The sequence below is a fragment of the Ailuropoda melanoleuca genome, chromosome 1, assembly GCF_002007445.2.
Source record: "Ailuropoda melanoleuca isolate Jingjing chromosome 1, ASM200744v2, whole genome shotgun sequence".
NCBI classification, from domain to species: Eukaryota; Metazoa; Chordata; class Mammalia; order Carnivora; family Ursidae; genus Ailuropoda; species Ailuropoda melanoleuca.
Genome location: NC_048218.1, coordinates 69,477,474 through 69,498,745, shown reverse-complemented (window position 1 = coordinate 69,498,745; position 21,272 = coordinate 69,477,474). Strand labels below are relative to the sequence as shown.

At 42.4% G+C, this 21,272-nt stretch overlaps 4 protein-coding genes across 13 annotated transcripts in view; 2 read left to right on the top strand and 2 right to left on the bottom strand.

Moving 5' to 3' along the window:
- Positions 1-21,272, top strand: part of DLG1 (discs large MAGUK scaffold protein 1) — a 1,062,265-nt gene that overhangs the window by 355,703 nt on the left and 685,290 nt on the right. The gene's annotated exons all lie outside the window — the stretch shown is intronic.
- On the bottom strand, positions 2,335-8,483 carry HNRNPH2 (heterogeneous nuclear ribonucleoprotein H2). 3 transcript variants are annotated; one of them, XM_011237456.3, is made up of 2 exons: positions 8,326-8,483; positions 2,335-4,555 (listed from the first exon to the last, which is right to left on the bottom strand). In XM_011237456.3, the coding sequence occupies exon 2, from the start codon at positions 4,500-4,502 to the stop codon at positions 3,153-3,155; it is 1,350 nt and encodes a 449-aa protein (XP_011235758.1). In that variant the 5' UTR covers positions 4,503-4,555; positions 8,326-8,483; the 3' UTR covers positions 2,335-3,152. The 3 variants fall into 3 exon arrangements, with proteins under 3 accessions (XP_011235758.1, XP_011235759.1, XP_034516463.1); XM_011237457.3 differs by having other exon boundaries at positions 8,338-8,468; XM_034660572.1 differs by lacking the exon at positions 8,326-8,483 and adding an exon at positions 5,381-5,530.
- On the top strand, positions 8,684-16,424 carry GLA (galactosidase alpha). Of its 2 annotated transcripts, none has more exons than XM_034660602.1 (7): positions 8,684-8,931; positions 11,473-11,527; positions 12,649-12,826; positions 13,384-13,475; positions 14,965-15,126; positions 15,330-15,527; positions 15,911-16,424. In XM_034660602.1, exons 1-7 carry the CDS (start codon positions 8,738-8,740, stop codon positions 16,172-16,174), a joined length of 1,143 nt encoding a protein of 380 aa, XP_034516493.1. In that variant the 5' UTR covers positions 8,684-8,737; the 3' UTR covers positions 16,175-16,424. The 2 variants fall into 2 exon arrangements, with proteins under 2 accessions (XP_034516493.1, XP_002929478.1); XM_002929432.4 differs by having other exon boundaries at positions 8,687-8,931; positions 11,473-11,647.
- Positions 18,042-20,809, bottom strand: LOC100472553 (60S ribosomal protein L36a). The gene is given in 6 exon segments (XM_034660632.1): positions 18,042-18,200; positions 18,489-18,611; positions 19,925-19,992; positions 20,180-20,271; positions 20,273-20,283; positions 20,684-20,809. Coding segments are annotated over 6 exon segments (426 nt in total). The 5' UTR covers positions 20,795-20,809; the 3' UTR covers positions 18,042-18,179.

The window sequence follows — 21,272 nt, the reverse complement described above, 5'->3', positions numbered from 1 at the left end:
ACTTTCAGCCTGGGCCTTTCAGCCAGGTAGCTCACAGGTTATACTCTGCGATGAATCCCCTGGCTTGGTGGTTGGGGAGCTATGGGTGGGTTTCCCACTTTACCTCCCAGCAAACTCTCCTGGGTAGTGTTAGGGTGTTAGATTTGAGAGAGTTAGAGGGGTGTGTGTGTGTGTGTGTGTGTGTGTACATCTGTGCTGCTACTGACAGGTACTACTGTCCCTTTCCACACCTCTAGTGCTGACTGCGAACCTTCTCCTTGGTCTCTTTTGACCGCTTCCCCAAGCGCTTAGGAGTTCTTACCCAGCAAGAGGCTGCAAACACCTTTGAGCACAGATCTCAGCCAATCCTTTCCTGGCATTTGGTGACATCTAGTGGCTACCTGGAGAATCTGTGCTCATACTTAGAGAACGTTCTGGAAAATTAACTGAGCGGCGTAGAAAGCAAAACACCTACTTGTGAACTCCCTGAGAAAGGCTTCCTGAAGGAGCTTAGGAGGGCAAGGTAATGACCGGCTCAGTATGACATGAGTCAAAACGGATTTCTTGCTCTCTTGGCAGCTGTGACAGAAATTAGAAGTCATTAAAGAATCTCAGAGCACCTCTCACTGTACCCTCAGTGTGAATGATTTACTAGAAATGATACTCAATAAAAAGTGTCCTTGAATAAAATTGAGTCAGGTAATACCAATTTGGTATTTGCTTCCCCTCTCAGAGCATTTCTCTGGGCCCAAAGCTATAAGCAAAGCCAAAGATAACAATGCATTTCCTGGCTGATCAGGAGATCCACAAAACCGACTTGTAGAAGTCAGGTGCAGCTGGTGGTGACCTGAGGGCATCCAGGCCTGAAAGTCATTGACAGGTATAATAGTTAATGGCAACTACGTATGCAGAAATGTAAGATAACCCCTGGTGTCACAGGCCTTTGAAGTCCTCCTGGGAGGTGCAAGATATTGTAAATAATCATATGCAACCTGTACTTTAACATAAAGTTTAAAGTACTTGTCACAGGAATGTAGGGGGGGCAATCAGGAATCACGAAGGAAATTGCCTCTTAAAGCTGCTGTTCTAGACCTTTAGCCATTAGAGAGGGATGGGCCACAGAATGTGGTCATTGGGACCAAAAGCATCAGCAGATTCTTAAACACAAACCCAGAAGTACCGAACTTCAGAAACTCTAGGAGTGAGGCCCAGTAACCAATGTTTTTACAAGCCCTGAAGATGATTCTGGGGCTCACTAAAGTTTGAGGACCAATGGTTAAGAACAAGCTTTAACTGCCCTGAAAAACCCTAAAGGCTGTTTAGAGACTATTAATAAATTCACAGAGGAGACTGAATTATTTATATAACACAGGTTTATTTCTTTTTTAAAACATATAAAAGTGCCTTAGATCTTCCATTTGTGATTAAACGAAAGGAAGGGGATGTATTTGCTTTTACTTCTTGGCTTTGGGAGAATGCTGTCTTGATGAAATCTAGTCTCCAGAGTAGCTCGATAGTCCTGTGGATGTGGAGATGAGTAGTTTAGAAACAAAAATTACTCCACCTTAATATTAAAGAAACAAATTAAAATAGCAATGGGATACCATTTTTCAACTAACAAATTAGCCAAGATCAAGAATAGTATGCATCACTGAGGAGGCTGGGGGGGCTGGCATACACCCCTGGTGCAAACACAAAGTACCATACATAATCTTTCTGATAATGTAAATCGAAAGCCTTAAAAATGTGGGTACCTTTGACTCAGCAATTCCACTTCTAGGCATATAGTTTAGAAATAATTAATGATATATGCAACAATGTATGTATAAAGATACTAATGTGTTTATAAAAACTTTAAAACTAAAAACAATTTAAATGTCAAGGGCAGAAGACTTGTATCAAAGAAATGGTTCGGGGCACCTGAATGGCTCAGTCTGTTAAGCATCTGCCTTCTGCTAGGGTCATGATCAGAGGGGTCCCGGGATGCAGTCCCACTTCGGGCCCCCTACTCAGCAGGGAGTCCGCTTCTCCCTCTGCCTGCCTCTCCCCCTGCTTGTGCTTGTGCACGCGCTCTAATAGATAAATTAAATGGTTCATATGAATGGGAAGAAGTGAGAGAGGGAGACAAACCATGAGGGACTTTGGACTCCGGGAAACAAACTGAGGGTTACAGAAGGGAGGAGGTGGGGGGCTGGGGTAACCAGGTGGTGAGCACCGGGTGTTATAGGCAACTAATGAATCGATGAACACTACATCAAAAACTAATGATGTACTGCATGTTAGCTAATTGAACATAATAAAAAAAAAGAAATGGTTCGTATGCTAGAACATTAAAACAAATCACGCTGTACAAGATTTTTTCCAGTTTTTAAAAGGAAGATTTATTTAACAAGTTTCACTTAGTACAATACATCTAATGGAAATCACGATACAAGGAAAGATTTAAATCAAAGCCTCAGAATCTCATACAAACGACATGACCAAACTCCTAAGGTATTGGTATTACATCTCAAAATTGTCCCAGATCTTTAAAAAAAAAAAAAAGTAAAAGTGTACACTCACGTGCCTTACAGGATATTAAACCAAAAAGCTAGAATTAACAAACATGCCAAATGTTTTCACTTTGAATCGTAGACACAGCTCCTATATTTGTATTACAGAAAAGCATGTTTCTCAACATGCATCCAAAGTTTTCAATGTATTGTGGTATAAGAGCAACATTTAACATAAGTGAAACTGCTTTAACCTAAATACGCTTACTGCTTAGGTACACTCCTACAACATAACTACCTCGAGGAAAGCTGAAAATTGTTTTAACAGTTATGGTCAATACTGAACGTTGTTATTATACCCTAGGTGAATGTTTCAGTGTTCGAAATTACTGAGCTTGAAGTTGTAAAACCTTGACTTCCACTTTACAGTAAGCATGAATCACAAGCCTGTAATGCAAAACTGTTAAACTTAATTTTTGTTTTCTTTAAAAAAAGGAAAGAGAAGAAAGAAAGAAAGAAAGAAAGAAAAGAAAGAAAGAAAGCAAGCTGACCAAGGGTGATCAGAATCAATGATATTTCCCATTTCCCAATCATACTGGATATACTAGACATCACTCTCATTCTACAACTCCCATAAATGCAGAGCTTTTATTCTGTAATAGGGGGTTACTGTTCCTTCACCTAAGCGAGGTTTGACTGGTAGTCACTGGAGTTTTCCTGCAGAACTTGGTCGTATCCACTCATACTGCTCTGACCACCGTAACCACCTCCATAGCCACCACTCAGCTGCTGACTAGCAGGACCTCCGTAACTAGACTGGTTGGATAAGCCCATCCCTCCCATCATTTGACTACCATAAGCACCGCCACTTGCCCCGGCTGTAGAATTCAAAAAGAGCTCTACATAGCTGTGATCATATGCGCCCCCACTTGTTCCTGCAGTAGAATTCAAGAAGAGCTCCACATATCTGTGTTGCATATTAGCTTTGTCTTTTGCCATTGCTGCCACGGCATCTTCATGGGTGGCAAATTCAACATCTGCCTCACCAGTAACTCGGCCATCGGGTCCAATTTCAATGTGCACTCTCATGGGGTTAAGAGGTGAGAAAAAATTGTAAATATCATTCTCAGTGGCTCTGTAAGGTAATCCCCTCATGTGTACACAGTGCCCTGTGGTGCTCTGGAAACTGGACCCACCATCTCCATATCTATGATCAGACATTCCTGAAAAACAGTAATTGAGGTCTCTTCCGAATCTATCAGACCCAAAGCCATATCCATCATTATAGCCACCATAGTCATCATAGCCTCCGTACCCTCCACCATAGGCACCACGTCTCATCCTTTCAAACCCTGCCCCTCTGCCAATGCTATTATACCCTCTGCCCGCCCCTGGCCTATCATAGGGACCTGGCCGCTGCATAGCCATGAGCTTTCGAGGGGGGTCGTAGTGGGTTCGGACTTCAGCTCGGCTACTCTTGAAGATTTCAATGTACCTGTGCCCTATTCTTTCCTTGTGTTTCTTTAAGGCCTTTTCAGCTATCTCCTGTGAAGCAAACTGCACAAACGCCTCCCCTGTGCTCCGCCCCTGAAAGTCCACCGGCAGCGTCATCCCATTTGGCACAATCTCCAACCCGGAAAAGAACTGAACAATCTCCTCCTTGCTACAGCCAAATGGGAGTCCTCTAAGGCGGACGAAGCCATCGTTGGCAGTATCGGGACTATTCGGACCTGTATGCTTCAACACCCAATCCATTTCAACACTGTTGGACTTGAAAACTTCAACATATCTGTGTCCCATGGTTTCTCTGTCCTTCTTCAAAGCCAATTTCACTTCATCTTCGGATTCAAGTTCGACAAATGCTTCACCACTTGGTCTGCCTTCTCTGGTGTAGATGAAACGAATACCTGATGTACCATTTTGGATTTTACAATCGGAAAAGAAGCGCATCACTTCATCAGCTGAGCAGGACCAGGGCAGGCCCCTGACCTTCACCACGAACCCCTCCCTGCCTTCTGTGCTCAGCATCATGGTGACTGTTGGGCTCTTGGTGGCAAGCTTGGCTCAATGTGATTTCGGTGTAGCTGAAAAAAATTAGAAGACTATTGTCATGGAAAAATGTTCATAATATACTAAGAGAAAAAAAGCAAACTAATAAAACTCACATGGATAGCTCTTTTCTAAAACATTCATATAAATAATAAGTCTACACTAAATTTTTAATTCTTTCACCCGGCCATCATTTACTCAATATCTATTACGTGTTGGATACCAATAATAGTGGTTATTCCTGGCCAGTAGGATTATGGGAACTTTTTGATTAAAGGAATATCTTCTTTGGACATTTCTGTATGTTCTAAGTTTTCTACACTGAACATATATTAACATCACAGTCAGAACATAAAAGGCATAAAAAATTAACAGCAACAAAATCACTGGAAGATGTGAACAAATACAAGATGGCTATCCCTGATTACATAAAAATGAAAAACTTCATTACATCAAAGGTAAGATTAAACAGAATTTAAAGACAACACATTTGAGAAGATACTTACACCAATACATTAATATCCTTATTATATAAAGAACTCATGCCAATTAATAAAATCAGGGAAACATTAAGGCCTAAGAAATAAGTGGAAAAAAGACATTATGGATAATTCACAGATTCCTTTTATATTTTTCAGCTGCCAAGTCCAGTACTTGGCTTTAGGATACAAGATCAGTAAGTCCAGAAAGGGTTTATGGTCCTACCGGGGCATTATACATCTTTACTAAAAGCAAAAGGGCAAATAATCATTATCCCCGCTATGACAAAATTCTGGGCAGGGTGAAAAGGTGGTATAAAACAGGGACTAGTTGGTCAATTCTAACAGTTGGCACAGAATTGTTAAATAAAACAGACTCACCAGTTCAAGGACCCAAAAGTAAATTTTAAAAATTACAGATGGAGCATAAAATAGGACGAGGCACGGTGAGAGATAAGGCCAGCAAGGTAGACGTAAGATCCCAAAGACCTTAATTGATAGACAAACACACTAAGGGCCTTCTAAGGGTTTTAAACAAGGGAGTGAGGAGAGGGAAGTGGGCAGGGGAGTGAGGGGAGGGAAGTGATGTAATCACAGCCCTTTCAAATAATAGATCACCCTGGCAACAGTGTGGAACTCAAACAGAGGGGGTTGGTATGACACCAGCAAGATCAGCTAGAAACCCAGTCACTTTGAAGCAGGCATATGGGATTCACCTAAGGCAACAGCAGTTTTTTTGTTTGTTTGTTTGTTTGGTTTGTTAAGATCTTATTTGACAGAGAGAGCGCGCGCGCGCGCGCGCACAAGCAGAGGGAACGGCAGGCAGAGGGAGAAGGAGAAGCAGGCTTCCAGCTGAGCAAGCACCCCGGAATCTTGACCGGAGCCAAAGGCAGAGGCTTAACCACCTGAGCCATTCAGGCGCCCCACGGCAACAGTAGTTTTAAAGGAGAGCGCCTGGGTGGCTCAGTGGCTTAAGTGGCTGCCTTGAGCTCAGGTCATGACCTCAGGATCCTGGGATGGAACCCTGAGCAGGACTCTCTGCCTCTCTGCTCCTTGGGGAGTCTGCTCCCTCTCCTTCTGTCCCTTCCCCCGCTTATGCGCAGGCACGCTCTCAAATAAACAAAATCTTAAAAAATATAAAATAAAAAATAAAAAAGATAGGGAAGATGTGCTCTACGCATTCAAAACAGTGGACTCTGCGGAACTTATTAACAGATTAAATATGGGGGGATACAGATGTGAGGATACAGGACAGGTATCTGAGAAATGTTCAAACCTCATCAATCAGAAATCGAAGTTAAAACCAGAATTAATCAACATTTTTCACCCACCAAGACAGTGAAAATTAAACAGAGAGGATAAGACAATGTTAATATTCGGGGTTCTTGAACACTCCTAGAGGAGTGAAAGTAGATACAATATTTCTGGAAAGCAATTTGGAAACATGTATCACGCCTTTTGATACAATAAATCCATTTCAGATTATGTGACCTAAAGAGATGACCTCAAATTCAAAGATTTATAGAGCTATATAGTCTTCCAAAGGTATTTTATTAAGAATATTACACACTTAATTTTAAAATTATACAAATATTTAATAACATGAGTAGCTACATATGCTATAATCTTATGAACAAAGATCACAGCTGCTTTATAATCTCAACTATGTAAAAAAAATGTATATGTATGTTCACATATCCTTTGACCCTACTAAAATTCCTTCCAGGAACCTGGTCAACAGAAATACAAATGTTCACTGCTATTGCACTGTTAGTAATGGCTGAAAATTAGAAACCTAACTATTCATCAATGGGGAATGGCTGAATGAATTGCAATATACTTTATCCTTAAAATGAAATCCTATGCAGCTGTTAAGAAAAAAGATCAGCCCTGAGCTAGGAAGATTTCCAAAATGTTGTTTAATAAAATATGCATAATATGATCCTACTTATTTTAAAATATAAGCATGCAAATATATATGTATGTAAATGCACAGAAGATCTGAGAGCACATAATACAAATTTGTGTTCTGAGAAAACAGGAACTGGAGGGTAGAGTGTGGATCTTCACTTTTTACCCAATATACTTTGTAGTAGTTTTAATTTTTAAAAATCACTTAATTGGAACAAAATGTTAGAAAAATATATATACATGGGGAATGCAGCAAATGTTAATAGTGATTGCTCTGAGTGGCAGGCTTCTGGCTTTTTCAATGTTATTTTTTCAATTTTTTCTTGTGCATTCTTAATTGTATGGATTAATTTTATTTCAGCAAAAACATCCATTTATATGTTTGCATTTATAAAGTTTCCAAATTTTATATATGTACATGGCTTATCTGACATGGTCTGGAAACACTGGGCCTCTTGGAAAGAAAGTACAAAGTGTAGTAAATGCCATAAAACTATACTGAAGATTCAACAAACATTTATTAATTGCCTGTTATATGCCTGGCACACTGCATCTGCAAATAACAGTCTCCCTTTAAACCATCTCCAGGTTTGAGTGACAAGATTTATGGACGGACTAGTTTTGCATGCCTTATCTTTGGATGACCAATCCCATTCCATGTCCCTGTAGCACTCCAGAAATTAACATCCCCTCTGTAGTGGCAGGGAGATTCTACTTCATTACTGTATCTCCTAGAAAGGCCCCCAGGACTAAGTTGCTGAAGTGGGAACCAGGTTTCCATTTGGGTTAAGAAATTGTGTATTTATATGTGTGTTATACACCAAAATGCTGAGTAGCTATCTCCCGGTGATGAATTACATGTATTTTTTTTTAATTCATAGCTTACTGTTATTTTTTGAATGTTCAAAACTGAACATGTAGACTGTTATTAAGTAGAAAAATAAACGTTATTTAAATATTCAATTCAGTTAAAACATTTGAGCGCCTCTGTCAGGCACGCAGCATTTGCCTAGATGTGACTCTACAGATAAAATTCACTTGGTGCCTCCCCCTACAGACAATCAGTGGGGACTAAGTGCCTGAATGGATAGACCAGCACTCCGGCCACTGGTCTCAATATTTGTTTTTCCTAATCCAGGGACCTGGTTTTCAAGCGTTTTCACCTTAAAGTTTCTCTTAAGGGTCCCCTGAGACCCGCCCAGACAGACAGATATACAAAAACACATACACAGTCACGAACGTCCACCATTTCCCCACCAGGCGCAGCAAAGGCGGCTTCCCGGCACTGAGATGGGGGGGAGGGGGAGCGGGGGAGGGGAAAGCAGGGAACGGAAAAGGCGGAGGCGGCCCGCGGATCCTGCTTTGGTCTTCATCATCACCACCCTCGGGCCCCCAGTTCCCACCCACACACCAACCTCTAACGATACCGGATAATTTTCCTCCTTCTTCCCTCAAACGGCTATAGCGAGACGGTAGACGACGACCAGAACTACTTCTGCTCACGTAAGCGACTGATCACGTGATCACCTACGTCATGTGAGATCTCGGTCACGTGAGCAACTCTCGGCTTAGACTCGGGATCTCTAAAGTGCCGCACTTCCTTCTGGTACGGAAACAGGGCGGGCCAATATCAAGAATGGAGGAGTGTGATTGGCTGCGGTGCGTTTTACGTGACTGATCATTGGTCCGCCTCTGGGGATAACCGTCCCAGTTGCCTGAGAAACAATAACGTCATCATTTAATAACTCACCGGTGATTGGTCCGCCTCTAAAGTTAAACTTAAAAGCCCAGATTACCGGTGGAAATCCGTACTGCTTTACGGTGGCGATGAAGCTGAAAAGCAGAGTGCTGCAGCAGGGCTTCCTGCTGGCGCTTCGCTTCGTGTCCCTGGTTCTTTGGAGCTTTCCTGGGGCCAGGGCCCTGGACAATGGCTTGGCGATGACCCCTACCATGGGCTGGCTGCACTGGGAGCGCTTCATGTGCAACCTTGACTGCCAAGAAGAGCCGGATTCCTGTATCAGGTATAAGAGATACGGAGTAACCCCTTTGCGTTCGCCTTTCTGTGTGTCTGTCTCTGTTTGAGGGGATAGAGGGTCGCAGAGGGAACATTTGAGCCTGAGGGAGGGCTCCCCTACTGCTTCTGCGTTTTTATCCCCAGCAAACGGCCCTGGTTGGGAACTAGCCCTAACTTTCTCCGGCGTGATTCCTCCTTCGGTAGGAGTCGGGTCAGCAGCCCCTGCTTCTCCGTCTGTCTGTGCCGGATCACCCAACTAGGGACTTCATCCATTCACCATCCAGTTCTGTTCAGACCCTTCTTGTGAACTGCTGTTCTGCCTATGTCTGCCAGGCCTTGGTAGTGACCACAGCTGGGGTGAGTAGGAGAGACAGAGGACTAAGACACGTGCTATTGCTTCTGCTTTTTGGGTCAGCGGTTCCTTGGCTGTAACTGGAGGGAGTTTAGAAAAACCGTGGAGTCTCTATATGCCCACCCCCTCGCCCTTGAGTGTGGCATCTGGCTCGAAGGTTGACCTGAAGGAATTTTATAAAGGTTTCCCCCGCTGTCCAAAAGTTGAGTGTTCCATAAGCAGAAATGGCTTAAAGTGAAGAAGTAATTACCATTAATTTATATGGAAAAATTTTTGAGCATTCCTGGACCCAAAAAATAACCTCTCTTGGCTTTGGTGCACAAAATAAATGGAGATGAATCACAGATGCTCACAGACACAGTTCAAAGCTATAGTGGCTTAATGCTGGGATGCGGAATGTAGGTTGCATCACATATTTCTTTTTGTCTTTTCCTTTTTTTCTAAGTGGTGGTTGGCTTATTTTTATAGCTGATAATAAAACTAATGCATGATCATTGCAAAAAATGTAGGTAGTAGAGTATAATGAAAATAAAGTTTTCCTGGCACAGAATACGCGCTTCATAAATGCAAATTATATGTATATAATTTATTTAAGCAATCTCTTGTCCATAGCTATTCAAGCTCTTCAGTTTTTTTTATTATTATTGTGAAGCTGTGTTAACCATCCTTGTACATCATAATATTCTTTCCTTAGAAGTGTAATTACTGGATCCAAAGGTATGTTACATATCAAACTGTTTTGTTACATATCCTCCCCAAAAGGTTTACAAATGCACATTCCCAAGAACAGTGTATGAGAATGTCTATTTCCCCACACCCTGGCTACCACTGCATTTTTGTCATTCTTTTAAAACTTTGCCTATCTGATGTTTTTATTTCCACTTAATTATTTTTTAGTTGAAATGTTTTGGGTTTGGTTTTGGGGTTGTGTGTGTATGTGTGTTTGGTCTGTCATATATTATAAATTTGGTCGTTCCAGCTTATGTTGGTTTTTATGATCTCTGGCCCTGACATCATGTTGAGAAAGTCTTTACCTACCTGAAGATAATATAGTCACCTACATTTTCTAGAGTATTTTTATGGATTTTTAAAATATTTAAATCTTTAACCCGCCTGCACTTTATTTTCCTATAAAGAATGCCACATTTAATATATTACTAAATTCCTGGGGCACCTGGGTGGCTCAGTTGGTTAAGCATCTGCCTTCAGCTCAGGTCACAATCCCGGGGTCCTGGGGTCTCCTGCTCAGTGGGGAGGCTGCTTCTCCCTCTCCGTCTGCCCCTCCCCCCACCCCTGCTTGTGCATGCATGCTCACTTGTGCTCTCAAAAAATAAATAAAATCTTTAAAAAAATATGTGTATACTAGATTCCATGGTACCAGATGGCTGGAAGGATCTCTTTTGGAACTTTCTCTTTAATTCCATTGATTTGTGTATTCTAATGCTACTGGTACTGTACCAGCTTCATTTATCTTTCGTAAAATGTTCATGTGTTTTATCTCTCAGGTGAAATTTTGAATCATGTTGCCAACTTCCTTAAAAAGTCCTTTTGGGGTCTGTTCAGGGTTTTATTAAATGTATAAAACATGCCTGGGTGGCTCAGTAGGATTAAGCGTCCTACTCTTGATCTCAGCTCAGGTCTTGATCTCAGTGCGTGAGTTCAAGCCCTGTGTTGGACTCCACACTGGGCGTGGAGCTTATTTTAAAAATGTATAAAGGTGTGTTTTAATATTGAGTTTTCTTATCCCAGAGCAAAATAACGTCTCTACATTTACTGAAATCATTTGGGAACATTCCTATGGGTCCTGTCCATGCCTTAAATTTATCTCTATGTATTTTAGTTTTTCTGTTGTGTTTTTAGTTGCTCTTGTGAATGGTATTTCTTTTTCAAACAGGTTATTGTTGATATCTAAGGAAGCTATTGATTATAGTAACTTTGTAGTTTCTTACTTTACAGAACTTTCTTCTTAGTTCTAATTACCTTTTCAATTTCATGTATTTCTCATGCCTCATTGTGTGAGGTTCTTAGGGTGGAAGTATTCAGGCAGGGGGGAGTAAAAAAAGGGCCCAGTCCATTTTACCTTGCACTGATTACTACGGAACTGAGTAGTAACTGGGTTGAAAAAACTTGCAAAACCCCAAGATGCCTTTCCATTTATTTAATGAATGGCAACGATTTTTGGAATTTCTCTTACAGTGAGAAGCTCTTCATGCAGATGGCAGAACTCATGGAGTCAGAGGGCTGGAAGGATGTAGGTTATGAGTACCTCTGCATTGATGACTGTTGGATGGCTCCTGAGAGAGATTCAAATGGCAGACTTCAGGCAGACCCAAAACGCTTTCCTAGTGGGATCCGAGGCCTTGCTGATTATGTGAGCTTATAGATAATTCTCTTTCATTCAGGAGACTGTACGCACTTTTGTACTGAAGCTTATTCAGAAAAACTGAGAAAGTAAAATAGCTGCTATTATCTGAATATCAAAGTGTAAGGCTTATCAGGTAGAATTCTCATTCCATCAGTAGATCCTTGTTTTGCAATAGCTCTTGAGGCCTGTCCTGGAGAAGTTCTTTCGCTGAAACCACTGAATTCTCTAGAAGGAAAAGGGAACTTGGTTCTTGACATGTGTGCATATATTTCCATATGCTTTGAGCAGCTATTACAATTGTAGTATAAAGTAGAAGATAGAAGGAATATATTCTGGAAATTAAGGGTAATAGAGCTGGACACTAGTTAAACACAATGAAGACAGATGTATTCAGTACTACTGCAATAGGACACAGAGCCAAGATCAATTTCAAAGACAACAAAGACAAGTGGGGTTTTATAGTCAATGAGCGGACTTCAGGGGGTCAGTGGATGGAAAATTACCAAGAGGAGACATCAAGGGCAAGAGGATTCTTGCTAAAGGCAGGCAGGCCAAGGAGTTAGACATGAAGGGCAGGGGATGAGGAACTTGATCAGATATCAGGGGTAGGGAGATGACTTAGCAGGGTTCTTGCTGAAGTAACGTGAGGCCTACTTGAGAAGAGGGCACAGAAGAGCCTAAGGTATGTATGGTCATGGTGAGAGTCTTTGTCCAGATAATTGTATCATTGCCATGGAAAGGCAACTTTTAGGATCCCACCAGAAAAAGATGAGAGTGATAGCTTTCCCTTTAGTTCTGTATCGTAGCTTACATATATAGTTTGAACTCTGCAGCATTAGATAGAGACTTTGTCTCCCAGCTAACTCACCTGGATAATTTGGGGGGTTTGTGAAAAAAGAAGCCCTTGATACCTAGTGAAATATACTTATCTGTGCCCCCAGCCTAGAATGGTTCTCTCTACTTCATGATTGCCCTTCTATTGTGGTGATCCTTTTCTCTCTTTTCAGGTCCATAGCAAAGGACTGAAGCTAGGAATTTATGCAGATGTTGGAAATAAAACCTGTGCAGGCTTCCCTGGGAGTTTTGGACACTACGACATTGATGCCAAGACCTTTGCTGACTGGGGAGTTGATCTGCTAAAATTTGATGGTTGTTACTGTGATAGTGTGGAACATTTGGAAAAAGGTATGATTTAGCCCTGAGCAAAGGGAGGAACTTGGAGGCCAGGGTAACTGGAGCATTCCAAAGAGCTCACCTTCACATTTTAAAGGCTCAGTCACAATACTGGAAATAATTATTCTCAATATTGTCAGAACTCCTACCTCTTCTTTTCTTTCAGTTTGTCCATGCATTCATTCATGCATGCATGTAAAATCCATGCATGCCTAATCATAGCTAATAATGTGCACGTTTCATTCAAGAGGGCTCCGAGTTCATTACAAATAGTAATTGTAACTTTCCATAAGAGCACTTGGGAAAGCATCTGGAATGTCAGTCCCAGAGAAAAGAACATCTTCATTCCTGCCTTTCGTCAGTGTATGCACCATCCCACACTACCTCCTGAGAATAATCCCAGCAGTCTGGGAGGGACTAAACACAATTTAATCACAGAGCAGCCACCTGTCTCTGCTGCTGGTTTAAAATATAACCATGGCCCTTCCTGGCAGCCTCTTTTTAAAATACACAGCACCAGCTGGAAATTCCCTTCTTTCCCTTATTTTACCCATTGTTTTCTCACACAGGTTATAAGCGTATGTCCTTGGCCCTGAACAGGACTGGCAGAAGCATTGTGTATTCCTGTGAGTGGCCCCTTTATATGTGGCCTTTTCGTAAGGTGAGCTAGTGAGCACAGACTCCAACAGAGCCTTGCTGATAGATTTTCAGAACTTGAGAACAAAGGAGACGAAGGGTTTCCTTCAAAGTCCAACCTTACTTAACAGGCTTATCCTACCATCTCTCTCAGGGTCCAACCACTTCTCACCCTCTCCACTGCTGTAATTGGATTCTAAGCTACCCTCACCTGGGAAATCAGTCATCTTTGAATCTCCCTTTTGTCGCACAGTTCACAGCCTGTCCACCAGCAATCCTATCAGTACTATCTACAAAACACATTCTGAATCAGCCCACTTCTTTCCATCTCTGTTGCATCCACCCTGATCTTCCACGCCACCACCATCTCCGCCCTGACTGCACCATCAGTCTGGTCTGCTTCCACTGTCCTGCCATCCATTTTCCAAGGAGCACCACAGTGATCTCGTTAAAATGTAAATCCTATCACTCCCCTGCTGAAAAAAAGCCTTAATTGGCTTCCCATTGCATTTGGAATAAAGTCACACTCCACTGATCTCATCCTGGCCTGCCTCCAACCTCCCCTCACTCTTTCCATGACTGCACTGGGTTTTTTTTCTGTCACTCAAGCACACAAGCCTGCTGCTGCCTCAGGGACTTTACACTTGCGTTTTGTTCTCTGCCTGGTACATTCTTCCTCCAAGATTTTTAAATGGCTGGCTCCTTCTTAACATTGAAGTCCCAAACCAAATACCACATATTCAGACAGCTCTTCTCCTCTAAAATAGCGCTCTATCCGTTTATTCTTTATCACATCGAGCTGAATTTCCTGGTAAGAGCTTAGCACTGTATGGAATTATTTGTTGACTGGCTTATTGTCTGTCTCCCCCACTAGAATGTAAGCTCCAGGAAGGCAGGGACCTTGTCTGACTTTATCACTATATCCCTAGCTTGTGGTAAGTGTTGAATAATTACTTATAGATTGAATCCGTTCTTCCCTTCTAATCTCTGCAGAATACTCTCCCCTCTTTCTCAACATTGTAAACCTCTAATACTCTACCTCTCTATTTCAGACTTGTATTCGTTCCATTAACAAATTATGTGCCTAGGATTTAGATTGCCTTATCCTATGCCTGCATGTCCTATGTAATTTTGCAGCTTTTCTTTTTACTTATAAAGATCATTTTAGTTATTTCTGTTTATAGAAGTGATACATGTCCATTTTAGGAAAGTGTGAAAATACAGTAAGTTGTGAAAAAAATCAAAATCTTCCATAATCCCGATACTTAGCTACCATTTGGCAAATTTCCAGCATAAAGTGTTAAAGCCATTTTAAGGAGAGATTTTAAGTTAATGGTCTACTTCTGAAGCAGACTTCTTATGATGAAATTCTATTATAATAGGGATTTAGCTCTCATAGAGACCTTTAATCTGTACACTAAAGAGGCTACACGTGCCTCCTTTAAACTTGACTGTTTTCATCTTGCAAGAATGTCAGTAGAAAGTAAACAGAAGAGTTATGTCTGTTTTCACAGCCCAATTACACAGAAATCCGACAGTACTGCAATCACTGGAGAAATTTTGAGGATGTTTATGATTCTTGGCAAAGTGTAAAGAGTATCTTGGCCTGGACATCTTCTAACCAGAAGAGAATTGTTGATGTCGCAGGACCAGGGGGTTGGAATGACCCAGATATGGTAAGCCCTCCTTGTTCAAGCCCCTGCAGTGGACCTGTTTCCTAATTGATTTTTCAAGGTAAATCAGAAGGCAACATTCCCGGAAGCAGGCCTTACCCGAGAATACTCAGAGCAGGGTGCCATAGAAAGTGGCTTCTGTATGTCTAGGCAACTTTAAAAATGTTTCCTTTTTTCATTTAAATTCTTGCTCTTCTTTGTCCCAGTTAGTGATTGGTAACTTTGGCCTCAGCTGGGACCAGCAGGTAACTCAGATGGCCCTGTGGGCTATCATGGCTGCTCCATTACTCATGTCCAATGACCTCCGACACATCAGCCCTCAAGCCAAAGCCCTCCTTCAGGATAAGGATGTAATTGCCATCAACCAGGACCCCTTGGGCAAGCAGGGGTACCGGCTTAGAAAGGTACAGTAAGTAATGTCCTATGGGAGAAAATAGAACTGGCTGGGAACAGTTCCTCTTTTGCCTTTAGTTTACAGTTCATCCAAATGTTTTAAGATGGAATGGCTTTATGCCCAAGTACCACCATTGTCCTGGGCCTAAATCTGTTACATTAGGAGGATGTGCACTTGTCTTTTGAGAATATTCACTTTCAATCTTCATATTATAATCAGTAATGAGGCTCCTTTTTTGCTAACCATTACTTCACTTCCAAAGCATGCTGTAGGATTTTAATTTTTCCCAGAAGTGCTCAGTAGTTCTGACAATAATACTGAATGCCACTACCAAAAGGCAGCTTCTTGCTAGTTACCAAGCTATCACACCTATTTTCTTGGCTTACTTTTCAGGAAGACAACATTGAGGTGTGGGAACGCCCACTCTCAGACTTAGCCTGGGCCGTGGCTATGGTAAACCTGCAGGAGATCGGTGGACCTCGTTTTCATACCATCTCTATTGCTTCGTTGGGTCAGGGGTTGGCCTGTATTCCTGACTGCATGATCACACAGCTCCTGCCTGAGAAGAAAAAGCTTGGGTTTTATCAGTGGACTTCAGATTTAAAAACTAAGATAAATCCCACAGGCACCGTTTTACTTCGGCTGGCAGCAACCTAGACTACACTCAAAAGCCTTCTTTAAAACGTGTACTTTGTTGCAGCCCCTGTGGCTCATCTGTTACGTTAAGCGTCCGAATCTTGATCTCAGCTCAGGTCTTTATCTCAGGGTCCTGAGTTTAAGCCTCTACTTCAGAAAGAAAAAATGTGTATTTTGTTGCCAAAGTGACTCCCCTACGTCTCCCTTTTCTTCCATTCCCACTTTAGCTGTCCTGTACAATAAAATTTTCCACAGTGGAGCTTTATAAAAACTTCCAGAGGGATCTTTAGACAACATTTTGGGAAAAAGCTTTTGAAACAAATTGATAAGAAATAATAGCTGTGATTTATTGGGCACTTTAGTATGTGGCAGGCACTGTTCTAGATGTATGAAGTATATTGAGCCATTTGAAGCCTCACCAACAACCGAGGCAGGTACTTACCCACTACAAACTGCAGCCAAGATTTCAGCCCAGACTTTTAACCCTTAAACGACTGCCTACTGAGGTGCTTGGATGGCACTGCTTAGGTACAATCTTAGCACAAAGGAAGATAAAAACAAAACTACTTTAAATGAAGGGCAAAAAATACCCCAGCAGGAATAACCCATTACCTTGGGTTGCCACATTACTGAATTTTTATGGAACCATCTCGTCAAGACACACTCCACCACACAGGTTTCCAAATCCTAAGGTTGTTTGCAATCTAGATCCAACAAATGCAGTTGGTTTACTTCCACCAGCAATAGTTGATACCTTATGACCTCTGGCCGGAGTACCCTCCCCTCTCCCCTTTAAGCTGCCTCCTTTCCAGGATGTGATGAGGCAATGATCTTCAGACTGGGGTTTGTGTGGAATGGATCATTTTTTAAGGGGGTGGTGCAGGGGAGAGTCAGACACTTAAAATGACTGAGCCACCCAGGCGCCCTGGGGAGTGGATCATTTTCAAGGAATTTCTGGACATTAGAATTCCCTCCTTTTCCTACCGTTGATTTGCCTGAGGACCAATCTGTAGTCAAAGCTTCAAGCCGACTCATCACCTCGCCCCTTTCACAATCACCCATCTCCCACACAACCCAAGGCCGCAGCTCACCCATCCTGATCGCACAACAGCACAAAATTAGCAAGGGGCAAAAAAGGCCCTCTGCATGTTATAACGATTCCTTTGCCTGTCAGGTGATTACCAATTATTTTCAATAAAATTGGAGGAGTAATCATCAGTTGCTAAAACTCATAAACCCAATCACCCACAGAAACAAGGCAATTTGGAAGAAAACTGCTCCATCTCACCAAGACATACTTCCAGTTACCAAAATGTATCACTTATGTGCTTCACCTCCAGTTTTGCTGCTTAAGTATGAAAAGTAAGAATCAGGTATACAATAGCATACAAAGAGGAAAAGGATGTTAAAATTTGCAATGATTAGACATCTTTAAAAATGGACAGATATCCCTGTTAAATTCTGCCAGGCAGCTTAATTCACTAGGAAGTATATCCTCTGCAGTTTTTTCAACATGAGAATTTACGTCTACTTTGAAATCTGAGGGGGTACGTCAATTAGGAGAATTAAATCTGAACACAGAATACATAATAGTATGCTCTGCATAGAAAACTGGGCCTAAATTCCTCATTAAATGACTGAAGTAGCAAGGTTATAGGAGAGCAATTATTTTGCATGGTAAACTTTACATTCACTATGCATGTATAATTGTTAGTTACCATGGGACTCTAGTTATGTCCCATGATAACTAATAACCCTTGCTTAACAGCAAAAGGAATCCCATGAAACCCCATTTAACTGAAGCGCCAAACTGGATGATCACCATGTTTGATGTGAGTTCAGCCAGTTCAGATTCAATCCCAAATGAGCAAAGTACCCAGAAGAATCATCAGGCATAAACTGCCCCACAAGGGGAATTTTATTGATGGCACTAGTTTATTTCCTTCTTACAAGACCAACTGCGACCCAATGAAGTGAATGGAACCTCAAGATTTTACTGTCTTCATAATGTAACAAAATACGAAGCTTAGAACTGGATCACTTGGCCCTGTAATGGAACAGGAAAAAAAAGTGAGTTTTTTTATTTTGCAAAGAACCTCTATTCCCTCAAGTACATGGTCTATCCCCCTTCAAGGGATCACCACCTTTTAAGTCAAGTCTCCTCATTATCCCTCTACTACTCAGGCCAAGACCAACACCAAAAGCCTCTACCTTCGGCTATGCATCTAGTTATTTTAAGAGGATTGCCCCGTTCCTGATTCCACCATCAGTAAGTGGGGAGAAACGTTCACCTCTCCCAATAGAAAAGATGGCACTTCCACCCGTAATGATATACCTTTCTCTTCTTATCTCCTCCCAGTTCAAAATGCTTGCATCTCTTAATAGCCAGCATTCTCTTAGATCTGCAGTTGGGCTCGACACATTCAAGCCTCAGCACAATCTTCTTTGTAGTTTTAGCCTGGAAAAAATGAGATCAAGCCCTTCATAAATTACTGCAGAAAATCCTTCAAAACAGGACTGTTGGGTTGAGTACTACTTAAAGAGAAGCTTTGCAAATGACAGTTGTGGCAATTTGACTTTAGCTATAGGGAGAAAACAGAAATGTGAAAAATCAGTGCATTTAATAGGAAATTTAATGGCAAAGGTAGGTTACTTAATTGCCATCAAATTCTCCATTCCCATCAAACATCCCAAAGAACTTCTTATCAAATAGGCATTCATCACACCACCTTGAGCTTGTGGCCTTTCACCAGCTCTCCATAGTTGTACTCCCCATAACCAAAAATGGGTCAACCAAGTGCATGGAACTATGAACTAAACACAAATTTCTCATGAAATGGGGTTAATAATTGTTACTTTAGATCAATTCTCTGGAGACTACCTAAAATTACGTCTACAATTTATGTGCATTTGACTGTATTTATTTAACTCAAGGTACACTAATCAACTTTTTAAGTCTACTTCTATAATCAGAATTCTACTTCTGCCCGTTCGCAGTTCTCAGAAAAGCCAAAGCCTAGGCAGAATCTGCCCCCCCCCAAACAAGTTAGCTGAATGTGGAAAGGCAATCTGGCATTCCCTTTACCACCTTGAGATCAAACCATTTACGGCACCTAAACGAACACTAACGTTATTCCTTAGTACTTTCTGGAATGAGGCTGAATGAGCAAAGCACCAAAAGAAATGCTATGTTCATAGGAATGCTGTTCCAGGCACTGGCAACTTTAAGGAGTAGCCAATCACCTAGGGCAGAAGAGTAACTCATCTGGCCTGAAATGAGAATTCAGGAGAGCAGTGGAAGGCCTAGATGAGGATTTTAAAGAGCTTTAAAACGTCATGAGGTAAGTAGCAGACTGCAGGCTTCTGAACCGAGAAGCAAAGTAAGAGAGCAATTGTCACTATAAGCAAGGGCTGAGGATTCACTAGGGTATAACAGACAGGGAACAGGGCAAAGGAAAGGATTCACTGCTGTACTCGAACTTCAGTCCATAGGACAGCAGGGTACATTCCCTTTTACTTGATGTTTGCCTCTTTAAAAAGGGAAGGACAAAAATAATAAAACACTGAGATAGTGCAGGATTGTAGACTACAGTCAGACCCGGGTTGCACTCCCAGCTCCACTGCCTACTAGACGTGTCACTGCAGGTAAGGGAGAAAACTCCACTGAAACTATGAAAACACACACCTGCACTGTACAGTGTGGGCTAGAGAAAAATGCAAGGTCTTTTCCACAGTAAGTGGGAAGCACGTCAAATAGTAATTACTACTAACCTTTTTCCGGAAAATCGGCTTAGTCTGCCCACCATAGCCACTCTGCTTCCTGTCATAACGCCGCTTTCCTGGGGAATGAAGTTATTTGTTACGGTATACCAAAGATAATAAATCACAACCGCCACACGGAAAAGTCGTCTTACAGGTTTTATCTTTCCAGCAGAAATAACAAAACCCAGGTTGGGGGAGGCACGGGACTGCTAATGTATTATACTAGTTCCCGAATGAAATCAAATTACGTTCAGACCGTCTTACCCTGGGCATAAAGAGAATCTTTGCCTTTCTTGTACTGTGTCACTTTGTGGGGCTGGTGCTTGCCACACTTCTTGCAGAAAGTACGGCGGGTTAGGAACGTTCACCTAGCAAAGAAACAGTTCAGGACAAGCAGCGTTATTAAATACCAACTGCACAACGCCCTAACCGATCCAGCTGAAGCTAAGACATCCCATGAGGGCTCGACTCTCAGACTCCTCGCTAGCACACAACACTCGACTACAAGGTGGTACAGCGGCCTCCGCCAGGCCCCGAAGTGCAGAGAGTGCATGTTCCCTCCACCCCCGGCTAAGTCTACCTCTTTGATCCCATCACTTCATTTCCTGGCCCCGAAGCCCAGTGCCTTCGGGGTCGATCCCGACATCACTGGGTTTCTTTGGTACCACGAGTCCACGCGTGGATCTAGAGCCAGCCTGGGATAACCTCCGTCTAAGGGGGCGAAAAGATTAAACTGGATGTTACCGGGCCCGCTCCCCAAAGTCCTACCATGTTTGCGAGAGCGATATCGGCAGGGAAAGAGAGAGGCCGGGCCGGAAACGGAAGTATATAGGAGGTTTCTGGTCGCTCTTGCTCACGGGAGGGGGCGAGAATGACCATAGAGTCGAAGGCTCTGTGAGCACCGCCCTCCGGCGGCTGAGAGGACTCGCTTCGGAGCCGTGGGTGAGAGCTTAAGGAATGGCTCGGCCTGAGGCGGATCCTGTCTTCCACGTGCTTCGGTCCTCCAGCTTTGCGGCTTTTCCTCACGTCATCACCGCCGGCGGACGCTGCTAGGTAGCCGCGTTAAAGGAGGGAAGTAGTGCTCTTTCTAGACCCCCGGGCGTCCCTGGCCCAGTCTCCGAGGGAAGCGAGGACTAGGAGCAAATGGAGGGGCACTACACACACCCAGGTTCCATTACGGTTTCACCTCAAGGACACTGGGAATATCTTTGGTTAACTGAAGGCTTGGAGGGAGCCAGAGCACTAATTCATTTATCACATGGCTGCTCGGTCCATTCAACAAATGTTAATTGAATTCCTATTCTGTGTTGGGCACTGTTCTAGGGGAGGGACAAGATAATCAAATAATCAATTTCAT